At 24.5% G+C, this 13,383-nt stretch overlaps 1 protein-coding gene across 1 annotated transcript in view; it reads left to right on the top strand.

The window, feature by feature from the left end:
* Window positions 1-2,226: 2,226 nt before the first annotated feature.
* Window positions 2,227-13,383, top strand: part of LOC130949714 (ATP-dependent DNA helicase PIF1-like) — a 28,952-nt gene continuing 17,795 nt past the window's right edge. The window contains exons 1-2 of the mRNA XM_057878361.1: window positions 2,227-2,384; window positions 2,731-2,827. Of these exons, the coding sequence (XP_057734344.1) occupies window positions 2,227-2,384; window positions 2,731-2,827 (255 nt within the window). The remainder of the gene's footprint in view (window positions 2,385-2,730; window positions 2,828-13,383) is intronic.

Here is a 13,383-nt window from a genome sequence, read left to right as displayed (position 1 = left end):
TAAACAACACTATTTTTTATTTATAAAATATATATTTTAATTATTTATAAATTTAAAATAATATACACTTTAATTTATATAATGAAAATATCATTTAATAATCAATTATATGGTAATAGAGTAATAATTATATGATTGACATGAATTTCAAACAAATAACAAAAAAATTATCATGAGTGTGTAGATAAAGTGGGCGGTTGCACTCTTCATTGAGTTTTAGTGTAGACTTGTCTTACAATTGCTGCATCGTTGGCAATGGCTGGTTTTTATAGCTTATTATTCACTCACGTTGTTCAAATTTTTTATTATTTATTTAACAAAGCAGTTGTATTAATTGTATTTTATATGTTGTCGGTCTCATTTACTTACGTTGATATTTGTGGTATTTGTGTTGTGTTTTCTTGATATTTTAGTTTTAATAGTATTTTGTGTTGTGTCTTTTGTGATGTGTGTGGTCTTATACTTGAGTCTCTTTAATTCATTTTTTATTTGATCTTTGTGAGGGTTTAAACTATTGAAAAGAAAAAAAATAGCAAAATAAAAATGAAACAAATAACATTGTCGGTCTTTGACTATTTATCTTAAGAACAAAGCATCCCTCCATAATTTAAAATTCTTTATCGGTCATCAATCATTCAAGTAACTAGTTTTTATATCGAAATACTTTCGTCATATTTTAAAATTTTTAAAAATATTATTGTTGTATCTATCTTTTCGTTATATTTTTGTTAATGGCTAAACTTTTTTATGACATTTTTATTTGTTCACTGTTATGATAATGATAAAAATTTACAATGAAGTGATTGATCGAAGCATGAAAATGAAGGTTGGTTGGGCAAAGATGCGGTGCCTCTGGTCTTCTGGAGACGCATATATCCCAAATGTGGAGAGTGCTATCATTGTTCTTGATAACACAATTTGCAGCTCAGTCGCCTCACTTCACTTCTTTATTTATTTATTTGTTATTATTGAGCATTAATTCAGAGTCTTGGAATTGTCAACATTCAAAGAAAAAAAAATGATAAAATATGTTCTTTTAGAAAATTTTTTATCTATATTGGAATACAATGTTTAAATGTTTCATTTGTTTTTTTTTTTTATCAGAAAAGGAGAAGTTATGCTTATGCCATGATAATTGATCGATGAGGACAATTTTGTAAACATGTCTAAGTTAATCTGACTTTTTATGCTTTTTTTAGTTTTTTAAGTTAATTAACAGACTATTATTGCCCATGTATATGTATGTATGGAAAGACTACCTACATAATATATATGAATATAAATTGTATATTAAGGAAAAAACTAGGACTAAAATAAGTTGAAAATTCAACTCTATTATTATCAAGTTAAAATCTTCTCTATTTTTTTCCAAGGGCATTTCACTGTTTATCATTAGGGAAGAAAATTTTTTTTTATCTCTGTTTTAAAGGTTACTTGAAATTCAAAAGAATTAAGTCTAGACATGAGGTCCAGATTTTTTCTGATGAAAGTTTTAACGTCTTTTTTAGTGAGGCAAAGCTGTTTAACGTCTTTGAAGTGACCTACAAAAAATTTCGATGCTTAAGTTAACAAAGATTTTAGACATATTTTTATGAATTAGAATTCAAAAATACATATGTGTAATGGAGTATTTACATAGCTTGTCAAAGGTAATTTAAATAAGATGTCACCATGGTTTTGAAAATTGGACGGACTGACTGATAAGACTGATTCAACTGAGAATTAGAAACAATTATAGTTCGGTTCAACAAATAAAACCATAAAATAAAAAATTGCTAAAAAACCGTTGAAGTTGGTTGAACCGAATCAAAACCCGGCCAATTTTTCAAAAATGACGTCGTTTAGTTGATTTAAAAAAAAAAGAAAACTTTGAAGCGTAGTTGGTCTTCACTCTTCTCTTCTCATCATTCTCAATTTCTCAAAATAAAGAACATTTCCCTCAAAAGAAAACCCTAGCCTCCTCTACTGCCACCATCGTTGACATTTTCTCACTGCTGTCATCTGTCGCACTCAAGATCTTCATCTATTCGTCGAAATCCAGCCCCTCTCCTCATTCTCCAGTCGCCAACTTCTTCATCATGCTCGTCTAGTCGTCGTGCTCCAACCCCTAATTTGGCTCAGTCGTGCTTTGCCCACCGTCCATCATCGTTCTCTGTCAAGTCATCTGTCGTGCTTGTCCCTTGAAGCCTTGAACCCTTCACCGTTCATCTCATCGTTCTTGAAGCCATGAACCCCTCTCTATATTCTCCAATTGCCAGCATTCGCATCCACAGGCCCTGTTCTGTCGCTTTTCGCCCGTCGTCCATCGTCGTAGTTGTTGCCAGGTCGCCGTCGCCCGTCGCATTCAACTGCGCTTCCTCAAATTCTACTCACCGCCTCACTCAGTGAAGGTAATGGTTGCTCTACTCAGTGCTCAGACTCGTTCTTTGTAATCTATTGTATTTTCTGAGATTTGTTGTTGCTGCTATAGAACTCAATGGTGCACTTTATGCTACTGGTGGATAGAGTGGAGTTGATTATTTGAATTAAGATTTTGATTTATTTCTACTTCTTTCATCATATTAATAATAGATATTATATTTTTCTTCTGTATTAGTTATGAGTTCAACTTTTTTATTACCTTTAATTTTAATTTTGTTGATCTATTAAAGACTAGTTTTATTTTCTTTCCTAGTAATAATCTATATGATTGATTTTGCACTGTTATAAACTTATCCATTTACCTTGTAGAGGCATGCTCTCGATGACTGCTTTTGATGTTATTGTTGTTAAAGAGTCTATATGTGTAATTGGAGGAGTCAAGATTGGAAAGAATATTATAGAAAATGTACATTTGTCTACTAACATTAATATTAATTGTAATTCATTGGCACTTGTTCTATATTGTGCTAATTGAATGTGTTTGTGTATAATCATTGACACTTGTTATGTACTTATCTATTCATTTAGTGTATTTGTTTATATTTTATTATTATTTTATTTATAAAATGGTTATTCCGGTTAGATCATGGTTAAAATAGTTGAACCAGTAAATTAGTAGTTAGAGCAATTCGATAATTGGTTTGGTTTTTAGAATCTTGATGTCCACTGAACTTTCCTGATCTACCAATGCCTTGTGAAGATTAGCATTGGCTAGAATCATTGTTATCGCCATTAGATCATCATGACCAGGGATTACTTCTCAGACATCTTCTTTGGTGAAGGTTATTGTAGGTAGGTCGAAAACCTCTTCATTTTTTCCAACCTGATAGACCACCTTCAAATGCCTTTTGCGAGAGGACTTAGTTATTCCTCTTCCTGCAAATCCTCCAGCAATCATGTAAATGTGTTTCTCAAGTGTTTTTGGTGGTCGTTCTCGCTTTTCTTCCTCGTATCTTTTCTTTTGTTGGTTTTGTCCGACCTTCCAACAAGGTATTTATCCAATCACACTTCTCTATCTATTTTTTCTATCACATTCTTCAAATCAGAACAATCATTGGTGGAGTGGCCATAGATTTTGTGGTACTCATAATATTCGGACCGATTTTTGCCTTTTTTGTCCCGAATTTGCATTGGAGGTGGTATCTTTTCAGTATGATATATTTTCTTGTAGACATCAACCAGGAAAACTCATTAGTAGAGCGTAGGAATGGTACTTCTAAGGTCTTTCCAAATTACATTCTTCCTTTTTCTTTTGCTCCTTTTCCTTAATTATCTCGGAACTGATACTGATTGCTTTGTCCTAGTGCTAACTTTCTTATTTGAGTGGTCTCTTCCATATTAATATACTTCTTAGCTCGTTCTTAAACCTCATATAAAGAAATCAAGTGCCTTTTCAATATAGCCTGCGAGAAGAGACTTTTAGTAAGGTCATTAACAAGCCCCATGATAGATACTTCAGTAGGTAAATTTTGAATTTCTAAATATACTTTGTTAAACTTCTTAATTTAAGCTTCAAAGACTTTCTGATATCCTGTTTGACACCAAAAATATTTGGAGTATGCTTGACTTTGTCTTTTTAAATAATAGAGAATTGTATGAAAAAATTTTTGACCAAGTCGTCGAAACAGGTGACCGATCTTAATAGGAGCCTTTTCAAACCCCTTTATTGCTGCCTTAATTAATGCAATTGAGATTTGCATCATGTCGCATCTAACGCGTCAGACAAGTACATGCAACTTTTGAAATTGTTTAAGTTGTGTCAAAGACCAGTCGTGCATGCCATCATAGAAATTCATATTTAAACTTTTAAAGTTTTTACGAATTTTAATTCATATAATTTTTTTTGAGAATGGATCTTCACTACCTAAAGGATCGGAGTTGTAGCTCTCCCACCCATAATGGAAGGTGATTATTTCCTTTATTTAGGAATTATTAAAATTTCATATTTTAAAATAGTGGATGAATTTGTAGATACAATTAAAGATTATGCATACAAGTTACAGGTCGAGCAAATTGCCAAAATGGATCTAAATTCTCAAATCTTTGTCAATTAGATATTGTTCATTTTAGGCATTGCTTTGAACCGTGGGTTAGTGTATAAGCAGCCTCCTTAATTCAATTTTCGTACAAGTTTCAAGTGAGTCAAACACGGGACACTAGATTCAAGGGAGATATGTAGAAATCTTAATCATTAAGATGTAGGCTTAATTATCTATATTTAATAGATATTTACTACACATGAATAATAGATTGAACTAACTAAGATAAACATATAGCAATGCAATTTGTGCGTTAAATAAAGTAGAGACTAGTATATACCAAAATATAATCATATAAATTTCAATAAAAATAATACTTCCAGTTAGATGTTGAAAAATATATTTTTTAAACCACCTTATATTAAGAAATTATTGTGGAAATTCTTGTAAAAAAGAATAATTCCAATGGAATTTTGTTGTTAAGGTTCGATTAACAAGTATACTATGAATATTTGTTAATAAATAACATCACTTAAAAAATTTATATCTTTATAAAGATTTCAATATATCTTCTTAGTATATATAATGAACACTTGGTTTGAGTCCAAATAAAATATTTGAACATTATTTAAGTGTTTTAATTTTATATACTAACAATTTAATATATATAATTTTTATATGGTCATTTAACCAAATTTATGCGTTTAATTAGATGATATTTAAGTAGTAAACTGAAAATAAATTATTTTTGCCGGTGTGATAATATACTACTGATTGTCCATGTAAAACTCTTTACATTTACGATTTATGAAAATTAAATTCTAAAACTAATTACAAAACAAAGAAACAATCCAAAACATACAAAAAGTTACCTCCATTTATTAACAAAAATAATTAAAAATTTAATTTATATTTTATAATTATATTAGGTGTATATTAAAATTAATCACAAATTAATTATCAGTATAAAATATACATTAAAAATAAATTAAATTTCATATATATTTATACATAAATACATAATGAACTGATTTTAGTCTGTAAAAAGTATTTTTATATTTTAATGTCAATAAAATATTAAAATATCACCATATTTTATCTAAACAATATTTTATATTTTACATAAATATCATATCTCCTTGTTTTATAAAAACTAAAATTTATATATATCTGTGTGTTCAATATTCTATTGTATTCTGTATCTATATCACATTTGTTTAAATTTTTACGATAAAAATTAGTAGTTTAATCTTAAATAAACCTAAAAATTGACCCTTATCTTTTAATAGATGTAGCATTAATCTTCCATTTAGTTTAATACACAAAGAAAGAGAAGAAACCTAAAGAGAGAAAATAAAAAGGAAAGGATACTTTTCACTATTTTGTTATGCAAAGAAAACAAGGAATAAAAAAATAAAATAAAAGAACACCTTGCAAGGCCTGCCTAAAATTTTTTCGCCTACCTTATTAAAAAAATTAAACAATAAATATTTTTTATTAATATTAGTCAATATTTTATATCAATAATTTATTTAAAAATTAAATAAATAAAAAATAACACTAATAATACAAAATTTGAATTATTTTTTTTTCTTATATGTTAGTGTTATTTATTTATTTATTTATTTTTTTATTTTTCACTAATGATAATATAAAATTAATTTTTTATGATAAATTATAATATTTTTCTGTCACAGAAACACAGTTAATAAAATACTTATAAAGTGTCACTTTAAAAAATCTACAATAATTAAACTGATTTAAAAGTTCAAAAACTTGCATTATATACCATGTTTAAAATGAGAATGGTGTCAATAAAAAAATTTCGTATCATTTTAAAGAAAACTAATTAAATATATTTGTGTAGCACATTAAATGAACATTTAAATATTGTAATATTATGACAAAAGTTCAATTAAAATAAATAAGATGTACTTAATTGTGCTAAGTTGTACTCTTGCATTTTATTATTCTATTTTTTTATGATTTTTTTTATCAATTTGATAAAAAAAAAATAGACCCAAACAATTATGTAAGTTCTTTTCTTAGTTATTTACAAAATTTTAATTTCTCTCCTCATTCAAATACACAAAATTCTCAATCTTCAAATCTATAAAATTCTAATTTTTTTATTGAATTTTTTTTCAAATTCAATGAGCCAAAATATGTAATATCTCAACATGTACTATATTTATTTTAATAGTGTTATGCTTAATTAAATAATATTTTAAAATCAATTTTCATTAATTTATAATATCTTTTAAATATGGTATATAATTATTAATTGTATAATTCTATAATTAAGAATAATATAAAGTTTCAATTGAGTTGAGAACAAATATTAAAATAAAAAATTTTACATTAAGTCTCAAATCAATTTTTATTATATTTAATTTTATAAATATTTATTTAGTATTTGTAAGATCCAAAATAAAATAACTAAAATTAAATATTAAAAATATTCTTAAATAGAACATTTAAACTATTATAAACCATTTTAAAATTTGATCCAAATATTAAACATAAAAATCATACTCGATTTTTTTTTCTCAACCAACAAAAGCGTAAATGCATTTATAACTTTTATTAAAATTTAAAATTTTATGTCCTTAGTACGTCACTCAAACATTTGTCGGATAAGCCTGACATACGTTGGCATTAATTAATGACTATGTAAATAGATATGAAGAACTGTTGAGATTTACAACGCTACAGTAAATTAATAACCGACTATTTTCTTTCTTTAAGAAAACAAACCCCTCACAAGCAATTTGATGTGATACCGGATGGGAATGCATGCAACATATGTCTTCTCCATTGAATTACAGGTTGCATTATTAGGCTATATATGTCTATGCCTAAATATGTCAAAAATGCATTCAAAGCATGTATCCGCCGGGCAGGAGTTTCTTGAAGGAGAAATAATGTTCAAATTTGTACTCTATCTACATTTTTTGAAGAAATTGCTTGATGCATGCCACTGTTATCATAAAAAATTACATTGTTCATCGCCTTTTTGTAATGTTTGATACCGTTTACTCCTTTTTTTTTGGTTAAGTTTGATATATAAACCAACAATTTGAGCAGAAATTATATTATGTTCCTACGAGTTAACCTTATTTTTTAAATTGGATACTTTTAATAAGCACATATAATATCATAACTACTTATCTGCATCACTTTCTAATATTAACAATCCTAACTGACTAGCAATAGAGTTATGAACTAGACATCTTACCTTAAGGATGCATTGAGGTTTAACTGCGATTAGTCATTAGCTGCGTATTATCCAAATGGTTTGCGTATAAATTATAAAATATAGACACTTTTTTTTATTTTTAGCAAACACATTTTGGACATAATACTCATTAATATTTTTTCAGAGATGCATACATTTAAATATTATTACGTGTCAGCATATGCAATCTATTTTTAAGATGTATTTTTTAAATAAGTTTAAAAATAGTATATATTATTAATTATTATAATAAAAATATTTTTAAATACTTTAAATAATTAAAAAATTAATTTATATTTTAATATCAATAAAATGTCAGAATATATTATAATTTATCTAAAAATTACTTTATAATATATATATATACACGTTATTGTGCCTGTCTCTTATAAAAATTTTAAATTCTTGTGTCCGCATATTTTATGTGGTATTGTGTCCTGTTTTTATGTTAATGGTTATGCATCATAATATATAAATTATGAATTCAAATAAAAGTTAATTTTTTAATATTTTTTAATTTTAAATTTTAAATATTAAATTTGAAGTCTTAAATTCTAAATTCTTTGTACAATAAAAATTGTTTAATATTATCTAATTAAAAATTAATTTCTAAATTTGTTCATAAATTAGCAACACAGAATTCTTTTATCTACAAAAATAAAATATTTTCATCTTTCTCTAATTTGAACAAATAAAAATAAACAGAATAAGCAATTGAATTCTTTAAATATTTAGCAAAAATTTTAATTTTTGATGATAAAAATACATATAAATAGAAAAAATATTATTATTTATATGTCTTTGTTATTGCGGTTTAAATTTATACAAAAAATTATTTCATAATATAATATTAAAATTTATTTAACCTAATATTATTTGATGATTTATCTATAAATATTCACGTTCCAAACGATCATCTTTAAATACGAAGCGTGTGTATTTTATAAGTTCTACATTTCTCAAAAAAAATATTTTAATAATTTATAATATAAAATGTCTTTTACTTTATAAGAGCTTTTGAAATTAATTGTCCACTAAATTTCGAACTTAATATAATAATATCATGAAAATATAAAATAGATTACAGCACACTAATATATATAATCCAGTTAAGAAAAACATAAAATTTTCATGTCTCTCTAATTTAATTTGTCACTCAACAAAGATGCCCTTCATAATCAACACCTGTGTTTCTATTCAATGAAGCTTGCATGTCAGAAATTAAATTCACCTACACAATGTAATTAAAGTGATTTAGGTACATTGTCAAAGCCAAAAATGGGACCAGTTATTAAATTAGTAAATCTTGACACATTCATAAAGAGGAGATCCTAAAGGATCCTTTCATAAAATCTCAAACTCCTATTTGTTTAGAAATTCAAGATGACTTAAATGTATAGATAATGTGATTAATTTTGATTTTTTTGGACAGGTAAATAAATCAACACGTACTCTGCTGTACATAATTAGGAGCAGAAAGACACTACTCTCTTGCTAGTCTCTACATTACTTATTATCACATTTATTATGCCTTTTCTTTTAAAAGTTTAGAAAAGTTATAAGTCATTTGAAAAATATAATAAATTATTCTTTAAAAAATTTTATAATGAATATATATTTATGAAAAACATAAGAAATAAATTTTTTGTAAATTATAATACTAAATTTTTAGAGTCACTACGAATTGAGATAAAAATTTAAAAGAATAAACTGTATTTATTATTTTAATTTTTGAAGAGCCTATTATTTTTGTCTGATGAACTTTATTAATGAAATATAATTCATTCTATTTAAGGGTAAACTCGTCTTAATTAGACGAATAAAATATACTTCGACTCTTAAAAAATAAATAAATTGTAGATATATCCAAACAAATACTATACTCTGACATTCAAATATATATATATATATATATATATATATATATAAAGCAAAAGATGAGTACTATGTATTTAAAGTGAATCACGTACTTTTTCTATTTAGGGTTATGTGATATATTTTCGCGTTGAACATAGTATAATGGATATATTCGTTTTACCTTATCTTTTCATGAGTCAGCATAATGTTAAGATTGATATTTTCTTTATTTATGTATTTACTTATAACGATAGTCATGCATAATAAAATTTATTATGTTACCAATTTATAAGGCAGTTAATATTGAGTTATTATGGATAGATTATTTATTTATTTAATATATTAAAATTGAATATTTTTTAGTTAATGAAAGTGAGATGTCAATTTTTTATGAATCTATTTTTTTATCAAAATAAATACACTATTTTTTTCTAAGTTTATTTTAAAATAAATATTTAATTTATTATAATTATATTATAATTATAATTATAATTTAAGTAATAATATATAATTATACTAATTTAAAAAATATCTTTGTTTTAATTATATAAAATTAATATTTAATACATTATTAAACTACTTATCAATTATCAATCAAAAATATTTTTAATTATTTTAATAATAATAATAATAATAATAATAATAATAATAATAATAATAATAATAATAATAATAATAATATGATAATTATATGATAATGACACCGGTTATTAATAACCAATTTATATTTCTGTAAATAAATTTATTTTAGACAAATATCTTTATTATAATATTATAATTAGTATTTAATGAACAATGTATAATTATACTAATTTAAGAAAAATATCTTTATTATAATTATATAAAATCAATTTTTAATGCATTATTAAACTGATTCTCACTCAAAAATATTTTTAATCATTTTAATTATATTAACTTAAATTATATTGATACAATTCTAGTTCTTATTCATTATCCAATGATTTTATTAACAGTAAGTTATTACCTTAATGGTGATTCATTTATAATAATAATAATAATAATAATAATGATAATAATAATAATAATGATATAAAGTTGGTCTGGTTACTTTATTCATGATAAAAAACAATGATTCTAATCATGATATGATATGATAAAATCATATAATTTTAACAAAACAAATATATACATGGTATAACTAACGTAAATAATAAAAAATTATCTTAATAATACTTAATTTACATATTTATTTATTTTTTAATAAAGCTTATATATAGAGTTTTTTGTGGTACATGAGTTTAGATCTAAGAGTCAACTCATTTTTTTTAATTTATTATTCTTCTTTTACTACTTCATAGAATGTATTCCTTATTTTTCATCGAAGTTGATCATTTTAATGTACAATTTATAATTTTGTATAGTATTTTTTATATACTCATTTTATTATATTATTCTTTTGATAATTTAATGATTGTTCTTACTCCAACTTATTCTTTTCGTCTAATGCTCCAGTGCAATTATCTTTTGCCGCAATCGTTTATAATACCTCACATCCATGAAATACCTCATCGAGTTGTATTCACTAATTTGGGTTCTAACTACATGGATGTAGGCGTACAAAGAAGAGGCAGTAAACTCTATTTTACTGAAGAATAGTTGGATCTACTCACATATTATGACCATCTGGAATACGGGTAAAATTAATTTTATTAAGAGGAGTTCCATTTTTTATTGAGGAATTATTTCCACGGAGTTTTGTAGGATAAGTTCAAGTTCCATCCCCTCCATGCTTTCTACGTCTTCCTGAAGATCTTCGAAGTGGAGCACATAATGAGATTGAATTCCCTCAATTTAAGTTCAGTTTTGCTAAATTCGTGTCAAATTTGAACATGCATTTTCAATGATTGGTAATATTTTTAAATTTTCTTATTTTAAGTTTTTGGTTATTAAAATAATTTTATAACATATTGTGATTTTTTTCATAAATTACTGGCCTTCTTTTGCATCAATGCAATGCCATTGAGGGGAATAAAGGTTAGTTTAGTTTCTCAGTGTGACAATTCTATATCTTACCGTATTTTAATGGATAGCAGATGATGAAGCTTATTTAACAAGGGGATGGTCTGAATTTGCACGAATTCTAAAAGTTCAAACTTATGATGTTGTTTCAGTTGGTTGCCGTTACGAAAATAACTCTAATCTATATGTGTCTAAGAACTGGAATAGATTAAATATTATTTAAATAATTTAGTTCTAATATTAGTATTTGATTAAATTCATTTTACATTAATTTAAATTTAAATTGTTGCCTCAATTTATATATTACGACTATTTATTTTTTTGATATGTTATTTTTAAACGTTTTAATATAAGATTTCTTTTTTCTGATATTTAAGTTTATTTTTTTTTCTTGTATTTATGTATCACTTTTTTTTTTGTATTTTAGATTAGTAATGCAATTCTTAATAAAAATGTACCTAAAACCAAAAAGAAAAAACAATTAAAATATCACTATTTAAAGGAAAAAGAAAATGTGCATGAAAGAAAATAAAATAAAAAAATTAAAATTGCTCTATTAAAGAAAAATTGTATATAGTTTACGTATGAATAGAGCTGATTGTACGTATTGTGGAATAATATATATATATATATATATATATATGAAAATAATTATAACAAAAAAATATTTAATATATGTGTTTTAAATATTTTTATGTATAATTAATATATATGTATGTATAAATAAGAAAGTATTTAGAATTATTTAACAAAATTAATATATACGTATTACGATAGTTTACGAAGATTACACATAAATTTTTTATTTCTTTCAAATAAATTTATTCTAATTATATTACAATTAGCTCATGAATAATATATAGTTATATTATTTTAATAAATATTTTTATTATAATTATATCAAATTAATATTCAATACATTATTAAACTAATTATCAGTCATCGATATTTTTATTCATTCTAATTATATTAATTGATATAGTTCTAATTTTCATTCATGTACAATAATTTTATTAATAGATAGTTGTATTCACAATAATTCATGTTATAATTCTCACCCATCCTAATAATGGTTCGTTAATTATATGGTTTTTTATCTTCTACTTTAATTAGTGAACAACAACAACAACAACAATAATAATATATGGTACACAAAATTAATTAGTTAACAAATTGAATTTTAATTGTTATGTTTTATTTTCTACTCATATTTTTATTCATTAGTTATTTTACTTTTTATATTTACAGTAAATATTAAATATAAAAAAGAAAAAATAATATTGATTGTTATTTATTTTATTTATTTAGATTTATAATTAAATTTGATATAATTGTAGCAAGTATCTATAATTAATAGTAACATGATACTATAACTTTAAGTTGTATAATATAATAAGAAATAACATAGCAATTTATATCTGCTTCCTATATAGCAATAATATTATATATATTTATATATCTCTTCTTTTAGCTCTTTTCTAGAAATATTGGCACATAATTTGTAACACCCTAATATTTATATCCTTATACTTGAGTTATAAGTCAATGATAATACGGTGGTATGACTCTGAAGGTGGATTATAATACATAATTATAAATATAATTGAAAGGAAATATTAATCAAGAAGCCTGAAAAGAGTGAAGATAAAAATCGCGAAGTCATAACAATCACGTATCAGCAAAAGTAGAAGGCAAGGCGTGCATCGAAAATAATATAAAGGCAAAGCCATAAGGAAGAGCAAGAATAAGACAAAGTATAGATATACATAACTTAAGTAAATAGCCACTAGTCGCGACCCACGAAGTTTAGGCCGACTAGCGTACAGAATAAAAGTAGTTGACAATAGAAAATTCCTATCTTTCCCAAAATACATCAAAGCCTCTATAGGAAAGTTTTAAAAGAATACA

This window comes from Arachis stenosperma, chromosome 9 (genome assembly GCF_014773155.1).
Source record: "Arachis stenosperma cultivar V10309 chromosome 9, arast.V10309.gnm1.PFL2, whole genome shotgun sequence".
NCBI classification, from domain to species: domain Eukaryota; kingdom Viridiplantae; phylum Streptophyta; class Magnoliopsida; order Fabales; family Fabaceae; genus Arachis; species Arachis stenosperma.
The sequence above is the reverse complement of the archived record's forward strand: the minus strand, read 5'-3'. Positions and strand labels throughout refer to the sequence as shown.